General features: G+C 42.9%; 1 protein-coding gene across 11 annotated transcripts in view; it reads left to right on the top strand.

Annotated features, from left to right (window-relative positions):
• Window positions 1-17625, top strand: part of LOC137321142 (putative cytochrome P450 120) — a 122356-nt gene that overhangs the window by 6506 nt on the left and 98225 nt on the right. For 9 of the 11 annotated variants that reach the window (XR_010962722.1, XR_010962720.1, XR_010962721.1 and 6 more), the window contains exon 3: window positions 12236-12313. The exons of 1 other annotated variant lie outside the window; for it this stretch is intronic. Coding sequence is in view for 7 of the 10 variants with exons in the window: in XM_067983380.1 (XP_067839481.1) it covers window positions 12236-12313 (78 nt within the window). In the remaining 3 variants the exon portion in view is untranslated. Of the gene's footprint in view, window positions 1-11904; window positions 12118-12235; window positions 12314-17625 lie in introns of those variants that run through there. One more of the 11 variants, XM_067983382.1, reaches the window with a different exon arrangement.

Below are 17625 nucleotides of genomic sequence, written 5' to 3'. Positions count from 1 at the left end.
AATACAGGAGCCTGGTCTTCATTTGCTTCCAAGCCTTTATTCACAGAGCTCCTCATTGTAAATGGATATAAGCGAGTTCCCAATTGATATGCACCACCTGAATACAATTAACACTAATTGATATCAATCACATGGCTACAATTAACAGCTGTAATTGCACCCGTCCAGGCATGCGGTGAGTATTCTATCACACCCTTGACTTCTACTTCTTCTATTTTCCAACCAAAAAATGTTGGGTAAAGTGAGCAAGTGACTACCTGTTACAGATTTTAGGCCTGCTATTGATATTTCTGCTATAGTTCAGCATCACTGATTTCTCCTGTCAGCAAATCCTAATCCCTTATGATCAGGAGTTTACCTTTACTGCCCAATAGCTAGTATTGCAATAGTGAGACTTGGGGCTGTAACAATGAAAGTCCCATATTTTATGAACTGGATACCGTACCCTCTCACATAGGATCGTGTACGTTTCTCCAATCTTCCAAGAGGCAGATCTGATGAGCAGTCTGGTGAGACGATGATCAAGTTGGTTTATTTTACCAATTGCATATGAGTGAACAGAGTAGTAATTCTGGACTTTTAACTTCTTCTTTAGCACTTGCCATAACACATGAAACAGCATAGCATGCCAGACTGTTCCTGTTTTCATGATCAGCCTTTTCTCTCTGAATCTGACTGGCTCTATCTTAAACATGGGGAGTTGTTCCTTCCCTTTCTCCCTTACCAGCCTTCCACAACTGATCCAGAGCTTGTGTTTCCCTCTCCCCTTTGTCCTTATACTGGATAGGCAGTTGGAAGTTTGACCTCTGATTCCCTCCCTGTCCAGGAGTTGTTCACTGGAGCTGCCAAGTGCCAACCTGGAAGTGGGATACCGCGAAAAAACTTTGTGCTATGTGATCATGAATAAAGTTCCTCCCAACTGTTTACTTGTGTACGAAACAAACTCCATTTTAAATCTCCAACAGTAGCATTAAGAATGATATTTACTAGGTATTTGCTTTAGTAAGGTGAAAATTTGTTATTTACAAAAACTTGCATTTATATCGTGCCTTTAACATAGTAAAACGTCCCAAGGTGTGTAACAGACCACATAAGGTGATATTGGGGCAGGTGACCAAAAGCTTGGTCAAAGAGGTAGGTTTTAAGGAGCGTCTTTAAGGAGGAGAGGTTTAGGGATGGAATTCCAGAGTTTAGGGCCTAGACAGCTGAAGGCACAGCCCTCAATGGTGGGGCGAAGGAAATCAGGGACTTATAAGAGGCTAGAGTTGGAGGAACGCAGAGTTCTCTGTGTAGGGCTGGGGGAGGTTACAGAGATAGGGAGGGGGCGAGGCCATGGAGGGATTTGAACACAAGGATGATAATTTTAAAATCGAGGTATTCCTGGACCGGGAGCCAGTGTAGATCAGCACGCACAGGGGTGATGGGTGAATGGGACTTGGTGTAAGTTAGGATACGGCTTCTGCACTGTATGGCAGCCTGGGAGCTATAAATAATGCTGATCCATTTGGGGAGTGCAGAAATTGGAACACTGAGAGGGAATAAGGTGTGGACTGTCTGCTTCACTGAAACCAACACTTCCTCAAATGGAACAATCGCACTCAAAAGTGACTGATCTGTTTCTTAACTTAAATTAGTTCCTGGTTGTGGTTGTTGCTAGTTCTTTTTTAAATGCTGGTAACTTACCTTTTCCTGAATGAGCTATGCTATTAGGAGACCCGGTCTGCAGGTATCAGTGTAACCAGGAAGTGGGAGCTTTGACAATAGTTTGCATGCGTTAGAGTTTTGCATTTTATTAGATGCCTGTGGTGTTTTGTGGACTGTGTGTATCATGCAAAGTCACCTGGTCTGTTTTTTAAAATAGCTGTATGTTAATGGATCATACATGTTAAGAACATTACAGATATCCTACCTTGCCGCATAGAATTATACTTTTACAATTCACATTTCTTTTTTAATTCAATGAGTTAACAAGTAATTTTTTGTTTTTTTTAAAAAAAGGCCGGCAGCCTTTTGGTAGAAGCATCGTTACCAGAAAACGCAACAAGGTCGGCCTCTGAGAGTGCATTTACCGTACAGGTTTAATATCGGTGTGAAATGATTTCTGACTGAGTAACAGTGTAAATCCATAGTGAGGCACTTGACCTGATTCTGGAGCGAAGCAGAGTGAGACTCTCTGGAGAGGATAGTCTCGCACCACTTCAGTTTGACACCTTATGGAGTCTAAAGCCAGTATGGTATCAAATCTGATTTTTAAAATGCTCAGAGTCTGTTGGCCCTCCAGAAGAACACTTGTTAAACCTGCTTAGAGAGCAGTGATTTTTTTTTTCCCTTCCCTGGGACAGCTCTGCCCACATGTGGATCCCAACATGCATAGAGCTCTCTCCCACACATGACTGTTAAAGTTCCAGTCCTGCAGGAGACAAGTAATGTAAACCCAGAGTACAGCTACCACTCTCAGACATGAGTTACTGGCACATCAACTGTGGCACACAAATTTGCTCTAACAATCCCATCAGCTTGGCTTTTGGAAGCGTCAAGGAGTTCTGACTGGTGAGGGTAGGTTTTCTGCTGTATGGGAGGAAAATAGGATGGGCTCTGTTACTGGCATGCGATCCTCCCAGGCGATGCTCAAAACTCGGGTGGTAAAGATGAAAATCAACAACAACCACCTGCATTTATATAGCGTCTTTAATGTAGTAAAATGTCCTAAGGCACAACACAGGAGTGCAATCAGACAAAAATTTACACCGAGCCAAAGAAGGAGACATTAGGACAGGTGACCAAACGTTTGGCCAAAGAGGTGGGTTTTAAGGAGTGTCTTTACGAAGACGTTGGTGGACCGGGAGTCAATGCTCATAATGTAGTGAACTGGGCAAAATATCTGGGTGTTTAAATTTATTACCTGATTTAGAGGATCCAAGGGAGCCCATCAGGAATAACTGTGCTATCACACAGTCTGTAGGTGGCAGCAGATTTTAGTTACCACCTTTTCCCTTTTACCCAATCGAGTCCCAATTTTGATTAGGAACCGACTTCTCTCACGCAGATCTACGTGAAACACTTTTGCCATCCTGTGTAGCCGTCTCATTTGTTTATCCTCCATGTAAGTTGGGATAGGTTTAATTTTGCGTAGGAGAAATCCATAGTGATCATTTCCTTCCTAACAGCTTGGCTGTATTATTTTTCTACTGTCACCAGCAACATTGACTTGCTGTCGCTTTTTTTTGTTAGCTTTCTGAACTGGTTGCCAGTTCTGGCATTAACCATACCTTTGTGATTCATCACCATCATCCATTGGTGTAACTTAAGTACAGGAACGGTGTTTCTGCTAAAACAATATTCCAATTGAATCAAAGGTGGTCTTTACTCCATGCCTGCACCAGACTTCAAGTTCTACACATTTTATTGGGAGACCTTTGCAGTTATTGATGATCAACTCTGCCGCCTTTACTTTTCTACCATGTGTAACTTTCAGGTGAGGAAATTGCAGATGCATTAGTCACAATTTTCCAAAGCACTTGATTCAGGAATTGTTCCTTTTGGATTGGAAAATTACAAATACCACTTTGTTAGTTAAGAAGAGAGAAACAAGGAAACTACAGGCCTGTCATTTCAACATCAGTTGTGAGGAAGTAACTGTTGGATAATTCCTTCCTTATCCTTTTAACAGATTCAAAAAGATAGAGACAGTAATATGCCTGACAATTATTGTTTCAAAACATTCATCTTAACTTCATACAGAATAATATACATTAACCGTATGTCTAAAGCTAACATGTAGAGAACTTTGCGAGAATAATGAGCGTTGCTTATCCAAGCCTGTTCACACTAACTGGTCTTGAAAGTAGCCTAAAGTTCATAATGAGTGAAATGTTGTATCTCTTTTGAAACCATTTTCCTTCATTGTCTAGTTCTTGTTGGATTCAACTCCACTGGGTGTTTTATGAGCCGTACATAATTAAACAGATTGCTGGACAATAATAGGGGACCTTGTATTCTGTTACATTGTACTGTTGCTTCCTATCTTTGTTCTTCTCGAACCATAGCCTTTGTTGCACAAGCCTTTGTTGTCTTATCCCTTGCAATCTCTATAGTTTCCTTATTTATATTGCAGTAATTTCCTTCTTTTACACACCCCAGCCCCTCTGCAGTGATCAAAAGCCTGTTCTTAACCTAACAACCCTTTTAGCTCCATATTATATCATTAATGCCAACTAGCTTATTTAATTAATAATCTGTGTGCCTACCCTTACAGAGCCATGTCTTAGGCCCTGAAATTCATCCTCTCCAATGTTACCAGTGTCATTGTGATCAAAAGATAGAATTTGTGAGCACACTGTTTAAACCAATTCTGTCTGCATTAGCTATTCTGTCTTTGATTGGTATTAGAATAATGTAAAAATATATCTATATTCTTCAAGTGACTGGAATCTATCACCAGAGACAGAGTGACTGAGCCCTTGGACAATTTGAGCTGATCAGAGAGTCAGCATGGATTTGTGAAGGGCCTGACTAATCTAGTTGAATTTTTTGACGAGGTTACCAACATCATGGATAGGCGAGTGTCTATAGATCTTGCCTTTATGGACTTCCAGAAGGCATTTGATAAGGTTACGTACAGGAGATTATTAGCAAAAATTATAGCGCACAAAATTAGAGATAACCTTGTGACATGGGTTGGTAATTGGTTGGAAGATAGGAGACAGAGAGTAGGGATAATTGGATGTTCTCTGATTGGCAGGATGTGATGAGTGGTGTTCCCCAGGAATCTCTACTGGGGCCTCAGCTTTTCTTCACATATATCTGTGACATGCATGAAGAAATATAGGGTTGTATATCTAAGTTTGCTGTTGGCATTAAGTTGTATGTTTGGGAGGAGGAAGTAGACACATTAAATGAGTGGGCAAATCTGTGGTGGTTGGAGTTCAATGTGGAGATGTGTGACATCATCCATTTTCGATTCAAGAAATACAAAACAGATAATTTACTTAATGGGGAGAGACTAGGATTTGGGTGTCCATTTACACAAATCACTAAAGGCTAGTGCATCGGTACAAAATGTAATCAAAAAGGCTAATGGAATGCTAGCCGTTATCTCAATTAGGCTGGAATACAAAGTGGAGGAAGCAATGCTTCGGTTTTGGGCACTACATCTCGGGAAGGATATATTGGCCTTGGTGAGGGTACAGTGCAGATTTATTACAAACAACAACGATATGCATTTATATAGCGCCTTTAACGTAGTAAAACATCCTATGGCGGTTCACAGGTGTGTTATTAAATAAAATTTGACACCAAGCCATGTAAGGAGATATTAGGACAGATGACTGAAACATAGGAACATAGGCCATTCAGCCCCTCATGCTTGCTCTGCCATTTGATAAGATCATGGCTGATCTGTGATCTAACACCATATACTTGCCTTTGGTCCATATCCCTTAATACCTTTGGTTGCCAAAAATCTATCTATCTCAGATTTAAATTTAGCAATTGAGCTAGTATCAATTGCCATTTGCGGAAGAGAGTTCCAAACTTCTACCACCCTTTGTGTGTAGAAATGTTTTCTAATCTCGCTCCTGAAAGGTCTGGCTCTAATTTTTAGACTGTGCCCCCTACTCCTAAAATCCCCAACCAGCGGAAATAGTTTCTCTCTATCCACTCTATCTGTTCCCCTTAATATCATATAGATGATGGGAGCAGGAGTAGGCCATTCGGCCTTTGAGCCTTTTCGGCCATTCATTATGATCATGGCTGATCCTCTAACTCAATACCATATTCCCGCTCTTTTTCCCCCCACACCCCTTGATGCCTTTTGTGTCTTGAAATCTATCTAGCTCCTTCTTAAATATATTCAGTGACTTGGCCTCCACAGCCTTCTGTGGTAGAGAATTCCACAGGTTCACCACCCTCTGAGTGAAGAAACTTTTCCTCATCTCAGTCCTAAATGTCCTACCCTGTATCCTGAGACTGTGACCCCTTATTCTGGACCCCCCAGCCAGGGGAAACATCTTCCCTGCATCCAGTCTGTGTAGCCCTGTCAGAATTTTATATGTTTCAATGAGATCCTCTCTCATTCTTCTAAACTCGAGTGAATACAGGCCGAGTCGACCCAATCTCTCCTCATATGACAGGCCTGCCATCCCAGGCATCAGTCTGGTGAACCTTTGCTGCACTCCCTCCAAGGGAAATATATCCTTTCTTAGGTAGGGATACCAAAACTGCTCACAATACTCCAGGTATGGTCTCACCAAGGCCCTGTATAACTGCAGTAAGATATCCTTGCTCCTGTACTCAAATCCTCTTGCAATGAAGGTCAACATCCCATTTGCTTCCTAACTGCTTGCTGCACCTGCATGTTTGCTTTCAGTGACTGGTGTACAAGGACACCCAGGTCCCTTTGTCCATCAACATTTCCCAATCTATCACCATTTAAATAATACCATGCCTTTCTGTTTTTCCTTCCGAAATGGATAACTTCACATTTATCCACATTATACTGCATCTGCCATGTATTTGCCCACTCACTCAACTTGTCTAAATCATCTTGAAGCCTCTTTGCATCCTCCTCACAACTCACGATCCCACCTAGTTTTGTGTCGTCAGCAAACTTGGAAAAATTACATTTGGTTCCCTCTTCCAAATCATTGATATATTATGAATAGCTGGGACCAAGCACTGATCCCTGAGGTACCCCACTAGTCACTGCCTGCCACCCCAAAAAAGACCCAATTATTCCTACTCTCTGTTTCCTGCCTGTTAACCAATTTTCAATCCATGCCAGTATATTACCCCCAATCCCATGTGCTTTAATTTTGGACACTAACCTCTTATGTGGGACTTTAATCAAAGGCCTTCTGAAAATCCAAATAAACCACATCCACTGGTTCTCCCTTATCTATTCTACCAGTTACATCCTCAAAAAAACTCCAGTAGGTTTGTCAAACATGATTTCCCTTTCATAAATCCATGTTGACTTTGTCTAATCCCACTGATATTTTCTAAGTGTCCTGTTATCACATCCTTTATAATAGACTCTAGCATTTTCCCTACTACTGATGTTAGGTTAACCAGTCTGTCGTTCCCTGTTTTCTCTCCTTCCTTTTTTAAATAGTGAGGTTACATTTGCCACCCTCCAATCTGCAGGTACTGTTCCATAATCTATAGAATTTTGGAAGATGACAACTAATGCATCCACTGTTTCCATGGCTAGATTATCAGGCCCTGGGGATTTATCGGCTTTCAGTCCCATTAATTTTTCCAGCACACTTTTTTTACTAATACTAATTTCCTTTAATTCCTCCTTCTCACTAGTCCCTTGATTCCCCAGCATTTCTTGGAAGTTATTTGTGTCCTCTTCCTTGAAGACAGAACCAAAGTATTTGTTTAATTGCTCTGCCATTTCCTTGTTCCCCATTATAACTTCTCCTGTTTCTGACAGTAAGGGACCTACATTTGTCTTCACTAATCTTTTTCTTTTTATATACTTGTAGAAGCTTTTACAGTCCACTTTTATGTTCCTTGCAAGTTTACTCTCATACTCTATTTTTCCCTTCTTAATCAATCCCTTGGTACTTTTTTGCTGAATTCTAAACTTTGCTACTTTTTCTGGCAACTTTATATGATTCCTCTTTGGATCTAATACTATCCTTAATTTTTTTTGTTAGCCATGGTTGGGCCGCTTTTCCTTTTGTGTTTTTGCGCCAGAAAATAATGTATAATTGTTACAATTCATGCATTCATTCCTTAAATGTTGGCCATTGGCTAGCCACCGTCATGCCTCTTAATGAAGCTTCCCAATGTATCATAGCCAACTCATTCCTCATACCTTCATAGTTTCCTTTGTTTAGATTTAGGACCCTAGTTTCGGATTGGACTACTTCACTTTCCATCTTAATGAAGAATTCTATCATGTTATGGTCACTCTTCCCTAAAGGACCCCGCACGACAAGATTATTAATTAGCCCCTTCTCGTTGCACAATACCCAATCTAGGATAGCCTGTTCCCTGGTTGGCTCCTCAACGTACTGGTCTTAAAAACCATCTTGTACACACTCCAGGAATTCATCCTCCACAGTATTATTGCTAATTTGATTTTGCCAGTCTATATGTAGATTAAAATCACCCATGATTACTGTAGTACTCTTGTTACATGCATCTCTAATTTCCTGTTTGCCGTCCCCTACATTACCACTACTGTTTGGAGGCCTATAGATAACTCCCACCAGTGTTTTCTGCCCCTTGGTGCTTCTTAACTCCACCCAGACTGATTCTACATCTTGATTTTCTGAGCCAATATTCTTTCTCACTATTGCTCTGATTTCATCCTTTACCAACGATGCCACCCCACCTCCTTTCCCTTTTTGCCTGTCCTTCCTAAATATCAAATACCCTTGGATCTTCAGCTCCCAGCCTTGGTCACCCTGCAGCCATGTCTCTGTGATTGCAATTATATCGTATCTATTTACATCTATTTGCGTTGTTAATTCGTCTACCTTATTACGAATGCTTCGTGCATTCAGATACAGTGCCTTTAGATCTGTGTTTTTAACACTTTTAGACATCTTAACATTTTTTTGTACTATGGCCTTATTTGTCTTAATACCATTTTTTTCTTATCCAGATCCTATTTGTTAGTGCACTCTTTTGTTTGTACGTCCTGTCCCTCCCTGACACAATCTGATTATCTTTACCTCAATCACTTTCCTGCACTGCTTCTTTGTCTTTTCTCTTTAGCATTCTAGATTTCTCTCCACTGGGATCCTCCCCCCGCCCCCTATTTAGTTTAAAGCCCTATCTACCTCCCTAGTTATTAGTTACGCTAGAAATCTGGTCCCAGCATGGTTCAGGTGTCGTCCGTCCCAATGGAGCACAGCTCTCTTCCCCCAGTACTGATGCCAGTGCCCCACAAATTGAAACCCACTTCTCCCACACCAACCTTTGAGCCACGCATTCATCTCTCTGATCTTATTTACCACAAAAGCCTGGTCAAAGAGAGAGGTTTTAAGGAGCATCTTAAAGAAAAGAGAGAGAGGTTTAGGGAGGGAATTCCAGAGTTTAGGGCTTGGCAACTGAAGGTATGGCCGCCAATGGTGGAGCAATTAAAATTGGATGCGCAAGAGGCCAGAATTGGAGGATGCCAGAATGATACCAGGGCTTAAAGGGTTAAATTATGAGAACAACTTGTATAAACTTGGCTTATATTCCCTTGAGTTTAGAAGGTTGAGGGGTCATCTAATTGAGGTGCTTAAAATGATAAAAGGAATCAATAGGGTGGATTTGGTGACACTATTTCCTCTGGTGGAGGAATCCAGAACATGGGGGCACAATCTTAACATTAGAGCTAGGCCATTTAGGGATGAAATCAGGAAGCACTTTTGCACACAAAGGATAGTAGAAATCTTGAATTCGCTCCCTCAAGGCTGTGGATGCTGGGTCAATTGAAAGATTGAGATTGGTGGATTTTTGTTAGGCAAGGGATAGGGATCAAAGGTGGCTATATGGAGTTGAGGCACATATCAGTCACATTGCTGATTGAATGGAAGAACAGGCTCGAGGGGCTGAATGGCCTACTCCTATTCCTATGTCACTTACCTCAACTTCTGTGGACAGACACAGTGAATAAAGACTTGTGCTTTGGAAGATTATGCTTTGACCAGATATCTTTGCTTGATGCACAGTCTGAACACAAGGGTTGAGTGTCTTGGCCCTGGGGTCCCAGAGCAAACCAGAGAGATCTTCGGAGTCAGAAGGATTTGTCTAGGACGTTCAGGGAACATAGCAGTAGTTGTCAGGACTGAACAGATTAAGGCGTGTGTGTGTATGTATGTATTATGATAACATTTTATTCTGCAGATAACCACTTTCTGATTACATTATTTATTTTAATCTTTGTATTGTGATTAGATTAATTATGAAATTCACCTGGTTCCATTCAAGCCTCAGATACATTTGCTAACTTAGTTTGTATGGGAACATGTAGGTCAGTAAAATGGTCCTGTGTTGGTGAAAGAACGGGAGTTTGCTTAATGGTGTATACATTCCATACAATGGAAAACTCAGTACTGTTCCATCATATGATGGGGATTATGTGTTTACAAATCATTGACCATTGTTAATCAAAGCTTTAAAACACAAACTCAATCTGTTCTTTTTGGAGAATAGATTGAAAAGGAGCACAATCCGAGACTTTAAAATGCTAAAGAAGTGTAGATATTGCGAATGTGAGCAAGTTATTTTATAGAATCTTACAGCACAGAAGGAGGCCATTCGGCCCATTGTACCTGTGAAAGAGTTATCCAATTAGTCCCACTCTCCTGCTCGATCCCCATAATTTTTCCTTTTCAAGTATATATCCAATTCCCTTTTGAAAGTTACTATTGAATCTGCTTCCACCACCCTTTCAGGCAGTGCATTCTAGATCATCATACCTTGCAGCGTTCTTAAAAAAAAACTTATGTAACTAACTTTCTGTTTTCTCCTGGTCTCCCTGGCGACAGTGACTTTTGCTGGGTATGAAGCCATGGGCATCAGCAGCCTCCAGTACCTCATCCAAAGTCCCCACCTGTCCTATGTGGAAGGCAATGAGTAAAGTCCCTAATCCCACCCTCCCAGTGAGGACCCATACTCTGAGGGAGTGCTGGTTGGAGAATGAGCATCCATAGCGTTGTCGCCCTATCTCTAACCCATGCTCCTATGAGGGTGGATTTACCTGAGTGTCAGGAAGCTATTCAACTGTGGGGAACATCGCAGCCAAGCCAAACCTGTCCTCAGCCAATGTCCAAACGTGCGGACTTTCTAGCAAGGTCAACTGGTAGCGATTAGCAGGAAACCCTGACTGACTTTTCTTTCCTTCCCTACATAGATACACTCGAGATTAATTGTACTACCAAGATGATCTAATTGTTCTGACGAAAGGTCTTCGACTGAAACATTAACTCTGTTTCTTTCTCCACAGATGCTGCCTGATTTGCTGAGCTTCTCCAGCATGTTCTGTTTTTATTTGAGTTGATTGAGCACAGACCAGGGATCAAATATAGGTCCTTCTGGTCCACATAACTTGAGTCCATACTGGCATTTATCAACTGAGGCGCTCTTCCCACGGGAAGTTTAAATAATTTGGGAGTGTGCGTGACAATGCAAATTCTGGAAGGACTGATGGAATGAGCAAATGTGTTGGGCTGACTGCCAGTTCCTCCCCCAGTATCTGTTTGCCTTTTGGCGTTGCTTGCAGGGATTAGATAGCTCGAAGTTTTGTTTTTAATCAAAGTTGTTGATAGGAAAATACTTCTCTTTAACAGTTTAAAAAAAAAAGTGTTCCATTTTCCTTGATCTGTTCAGCTTAGTTCCGCACCCACCCCCCCCTAACATTGACGATATTTTAAAACTCTTCTTTTGACAGTTTTGGGCTGCGTTCACTGTGCAACTGGAGTGTCAACGCGAGGTGATTTTTGCTTTGTACCAATGCTGTTGCCATGTTGTACAGGCAGCAGCTTGAATCCAGAGTCAGGGCCCCACCTGATGCCAGAGCATAGCAGAGTGAGAATCCCTGGAGGAGTGAGTCTCTCTCTGCTTTGCTTCAGTGTCCCTTTGGGCCTTGACACCCGACTTACAGTCCATGGCCGTTTATGCCGTGTCTCGTGAGTTCCCGCTGAAGTTACAACGGGAGATCAGAAGAAACCCTGCGGACATTATAGTCCCACGAGTTTAGCTTTGGTGTGAAGCTGAGACTGCTTGCAACTGGCAGTCAGCTTATCGTGTGAATGCACCCAAAGAAACCTCTAATTGTTTTAATTTTCTCAAAAGATTGCTTTGGTACAGTTTATGAACTGGGTAATGTTTAAGTGGAGAATTGGTTGCGTGCATCAATGACATTCATGTGATTGTGGCACTCCTGATCAATCTGTAATTATGCCCAGTCACGTGCTGAGTGTCCTAATTTAGATCATGAAGCACTCCAGATGGGTGTGCTATTGAACAACTTCCAGGAACATTTTTGTACGGAATGAAATGTGCTGTAACCTACAACTATAGCTTTTGCAGCTAGGATGTCAATATTTGAAAAGGATCCTTCTGCAGTTTTACATGAATTATGTGGTGACAATCTAGTAACAACAAATGGTAAGCTCGTTACAAGGGTGTACCTTCCTGAATGTATAAAGGTGTATTGAGGACACTGAAGGAGAATGTTCACTGTTGGCTGTTCATAGTTTGTGATTTATGTGTCACTATTTTACAGAAAAAGTCAATGTCTTTGACACGTCCTATACTGCCTCTATGTGTAAGCTGTTTGGAGACACCGTCTGCTTCACTAATGGTATGTTCCAGCATTTGTCTTGAGGAAAGTGAGTATGATATTGGCGTGGCGTTTCCACTAGGGGTGCAATTGGCAAAATGTGGCCAGAATGCGTTTGACACTGCACCAGTTTTGCCGAGGTGAAATTATGCTCAAATTTCCACGCAAACTCATTAGCACAAGCCCAAACGTGTAATCTCCCATGAATCAGTGTAATTGATTCGCATCAGAAAGAGGAGTGGGATTGTCAGGAAATGAGCTATTCTTCAACTGATTGATTTAATACTCTTGGTCTTACTTTTTAATTGGCTTTGATGTGCCCTTGGTAGATACACCTGTGACCAGCAGTCAATTTGAAGTCACACGGGAATGACCTGCTCTGCTGTAATTGACTGAATTTAGACTAATTCAAAGTAATTGCAGCAGGAGAAACAGACGTGGGTCAGGCTGCAATTGACTGCTGGTCACTGCAGGCACAGGTGATTAATGCTGGATTCATGTGCTCACAAGTTCCTGTGCGCCCATGGTTCTGGGCACAATGTGATGAACACCTCTGAATGGGCGTAATTGGCGGAAACTCGCCATTCCGATCTGGGGGTGGGGGTGGCCAGTTTTGTGGGACTGCTTTAGGTGAATGGGCTTTTGAACCAACGTAAAAGAGCACAGATATTCCAGCGTAAAGTGGATATGGGCGCAACTCACTTACTTTTAAAATTCACTGATCTTTAGTATTTCATTCGATTTCACCAAGGCTATGCTGATATCTGGGCAGGAATCATACGGAAACTCCACGCCACTGTGCTTAGTACATAAGAGTAGAATATTGAGCATGAAAATTTGATTTTGTTGGTGATAAATGTTTCTAATACCAAGAAAAAAAATCTGGAATTGGATTTTCCTTTTGAGGCATTGTAACAGTGGGGTTGGGACTTGTGCTCACCCCTCTGACTCCACCCCGAGCTATTTTCCTGGGTCGGGGTCATTTACCACGCATGCAGCCAAGAGGCAGCCGCTAGTGCAACGGAGGGAAATCCGCTGATGCTGCAAAAGGAGGGCAGGACCGTCAAGGGGCAAAGGAGCTCCAAAGAAGGAAGGAACTGCAGCCATTGTAAGCCTTGGCAGAGACCGAAACCTACAAAGGTGAGTGCTGGGGGCCAAATTGGAGGAAGAAGAGGTCTCTACCGGGCCCTCTCCCTCCATTGGAAGAAATCAGGGCTTTTACCACTGCTACCCTGGGCCTAATGCCACCTTCCACCAGGTGGCCCCAGGGAGTGGCGATAACTGGGGAGGATGGAAGAAAAATGGGACTAGAGAATGGGCTCCAGCCCCTTGGGGGACAAATTCAACCCCTAATGCTGTAAATGTTTACAAGTGGTTAAGAATCCAGGTGTGATTGTTATATTTGACATGTAGTTTAACTTGTATTACTTACTACCTTCGTACAGATAGCAACTTGTATTTATATTGCATTCCTCACTGGCAGAAAGACAGGTTAGAGAAAGAAAAAGATAGGTGACCGGGCATGGGGAAATAGGTAAGTTTAGAATGGGGACCCAAAGGCATGGTCGAAAAGAAACCTGGGAGGAAGGTTGCAGGGCAGAAAGCACTACTTGAGAGAGTTCCGGACGGCAGGAGCTGAACTCGCAGTCACCAGTAGTGGACCGGAGTGAATGAGGGGTGAGGAGATGTCCAGTGTTGGAGGAATGGAGGATAGGAGGACATCACTAAGGTAGGTTGGGGTGAGGCCTTGGAGAAACCTGAAAACAAGGATGAGAATGTTGAAATTGACATGCTGGGGCAGATGGACATGCTGGGGCGGATGGAAGGAAAATGGGAGGACACAAGTGATGGCAGTGTGGGACCCTGCGGGACCGCGCGGGGCGATGGCCGTGCAGGGAGCACTGATTTTGACCGAGGAGACTGTTTTAAATGATCTGAAGCTTGTGGAGTCTTGTTGCAAGGTGGCTTGTTTGGAGAGCATTGGAGAAATCGAGGTGATGGAGGGATGGGTCAGTGATTCCGAATCAGGAGGTAAGAGGGTTGAAAGAAAGCAGTTTTGATAATGGAGCAAATGTGGTGGAGAAAGATGACTCCAAGGTTCTGCATGTCTTTGAATCAACTGGAAATAAAGACAAAGAAAAAACTTGATTTATATAGCGCCGTTCACAACCTCAGGATGACCTAAAGTGCTTTACAGCTGTGCCACCCAAGAGGTTACACAAGATTAGGGCTCATGAGATTGGGGGTAATATATTAGCACAGATTGAGGATTGGTTAACGGACAGAAAACAGTAGGAAAACGGGTCATTTTTGGACTGACAAGTGCCGCAAGGATCAGTGCTTGGGCCTCAGCTGTTTACAATATATATCAGTGACTTGGATGAAGGGACCGAGTGTAATGTATCCAAGTATGCTGATGATACAAAGCTAGGTGGGAAAGTAAACTGTGAGGAGGACAAAAGCTGCAAAGGGATATAGACAGGTTAAGTGAGTGGGCGAGAAGGTGGCAGATGGAGTATAATGTGGGGAAATGTGAAATTATCCACTTTGGTAGGAGGAATGGAAGAACAGAATATTTTTTTAAAAGGTGAGGGATTAAGAAATGTTTGTATTCAGAGGGATTTGGGTGTCCTTGTACACAAATAACAGAAAGTTAACATGCAGGTACAGCAAGCAATTAGGAAGACAAATGGTATGTTGGCCTTTATTGCAAAGGGGTTGGAGTATAAGAGCAAGGTCTTGCTGCAATTATATAGAGCTCTGGTGAGACCACATCTGGAGTACTGTGTACAGTTTTGGTCTCCTTACCTAAGGAAGGATATACTTGCTTTAGAGGCAGTTCAACAAAGGTTCACTAGATTGATTCCTGGGATAAGAAGGTTATCCTATGAGGAAAGATTGTGTAGAATGGGCCTATATTCTCTGGAGTTTAAAAGAATGAGAGGTGATCTCATTGAAACGTATAAAATTCTTAAAGGGCTTGACAGGGTAGATGCTGAGAGGCTGTTTCTCCTGGCTGGAGAGTCTAGAACTAGGGATCATAGTCTCAAGATAAGGTGATGGCCATTTAGGACTGAGATGAGGAAAAATTTCTTCACTGAGCGTTGTGAATCTTTGAAATTCTCTGAGCATCCACCGCCCTCTGGAGGTAGTCATTGAGTATTTTCAAGACTGAGAGTGATAGATTTTTGGACACTAAGGGAATCCAGGGATTTGGGGATAGGGCGGAAAAGTGGAGTTGAGGTAAAAGATGAGCCATGGTCTCACTGAATGGCGGAGCAGGCTCGAGGGACCATATGGCCTACTCCTGCTCCTTGTTCTTATATTCGTAAGTACTTTTGAAGTGTATTCGCTGTTGTAATGTAGGAAAACGCAGCAGCCAATTTGCACACAACAAACAGCAATGAAATAAATGACACAATAATCTGTGATTTAGGTCGAGGGATAAATATTGGCCCAGGACACCATGGAGAGCTCCCCTGCTCTTCTTCAAATAGTCCCATGGGATTTTTTACATCCACCTGAGAGGGTAAACAGGGCCCCAGTTTAATGTCTCATCTTATAGACGGCATCTCTGACAGTGCTGCACTGAATTACTAGCTTAGATTGTATGCTGTAGTCTCGAGTGGGAGCTGAACCGATGACATTCTGACTCGGATGAGAATGAGACCAACTGAGCCATGGCTGCTATTGGAAGTGGTCGTTGGTGAATTCAATGGGATCAAGACCAGAGAATGGCCCCAGTTTGGCCTGCATTCAACTGGTTGAAATTTTGGATCTTCCAGGTTTTAATATCAGACAGGCAATTAAAGAGTGCAACATAGGACCATGAGTAGGCCATTCAGCCACTCAAGCCTGTTCCACCATTTAATTAGATCATGCATGATCTGTACCTCAACTCCATTGACCCACCTTTGCTCCATATCCCTTGCTACCGATACCCAACAAAAATCTATTCACCTTGGTCTTGAAAATGTCAATTGACCCAGCATTCACAGTGGGGGAAGCAATAAGGTGGAGCTATGTGTCATTGATAAACACATATCATACAGCTGACTGTGTGGGGGGGGGATTTTAACCCCCCCCCCCCCCCCGTCCGACGAATACCTGACGGGCGGGCAGTTAAAATGCCCCGTGCGATCTTAACCCGCCCCAAAAGGAGTCCTTCAAATATGCAGATTAGGCTCCGATGACATATTCGGACCAATTGCAATCTTAACCTCATGCCTGTACGGGGAAGCCACCGTGCCAGGCCAAACCTGTCGGGGGCGGGGGAGGATGGAGCGGAGACCTGACTAGGCCCGGAAAGGTAAGTTTCTTTACGTTTTTTTGTTTCTTTGTGGGCCAGGAGATGCAAGAGTGCCCTTGCCCCACATGAAAACCTTGGGCCTCCCCTGCCGCGATTGCAGCCTCTCCTATACCGACCGTCCATCCCTCCTCCCAACCATTTATCTTAGTGCCGGGGACCCTTTGCATGTATATAGTCAAGAGGAAGAATCTAGGATGTACTCCCAGGATTCACCAAAGGTGCCTTGTGAGCAGAAGCTTTGGGTGGCAATGTGTTTGTGTTAAGTAAGTGTTGGGAAATGGGTGGTGCAGTGGGTTAAATGCTGGCCTTTCAGCTCTGATACCTAGGCTAATGAGTTAAAGGCCCCCTCTCTGCTGGGGAAGATGTCGAGGGCAGTCAGAGGAGGCAGTGGCCGCAGATCACCTTGATCACACACAAATGCCCCAAGAGTTCCTGGCGTTTTGGTGAGGTGCGGAATGTCTAAGGAAGTGGATTATGGTGGATTAAAGGAGTTGGGAGATGTTTGTGTTCTCTTGGATAACATGAGAGCACTAAAAAGTCAGGAGAAGGAGCAATGATACCACCTGAATCCGTCCAGCCAGGCTGGATGTACACCCAATTGTGTTCCAGCCCAGGATATGCTGATTTGAGGCTTCAGGGGGAGTGGTGAGAGTGGGAGACTTCCTCAGATTTGAGGGGTTGTCGACAAGACAATAATGGAGATGAACTGAGTCGTCAATGTAATTGCAAATGTGTGTGGCGGGGGGAGGGTTCAGTGCTGGTGGAATTGGTAGCTGAAGATAAATCAAAAGTGTTTCAAAGTAATTTTAAATAGCTAACCAGATTTAAGTAGATCCAAATCCTCGATTACACCCATTGCTGTGCATGTGTTAAATGATGGAATCGGACAGATCCTGTGGTTATGATCCAGACACTGGATTCTTTATTAGTTATGGATACTCAAATATCTTAAATATTTTTGTATAAATTGATGAACAGGAAGCAACAATTTTGCACGAAAGGACACCTCAGTGGCTAAATCTGT

Source organism: Heptranchias perlo, chromosome 4 (assembly GCF_035084215.1).
Source record: "Heptranchias perlo isolate sHepPer1 chromosome 4, sHepPer1.hap1, whole genome shotgun sequence".
Lineage (NCBI taxonomy): Eukaryota > Metazoa > Chordata > Chondrichthyes > Hexanchiformes > Hexanchidae > Heptranchias > Heptranchias perlo.
This window is presented reverse-complemented; position numbering and strand designations above follow the sequence as displayed.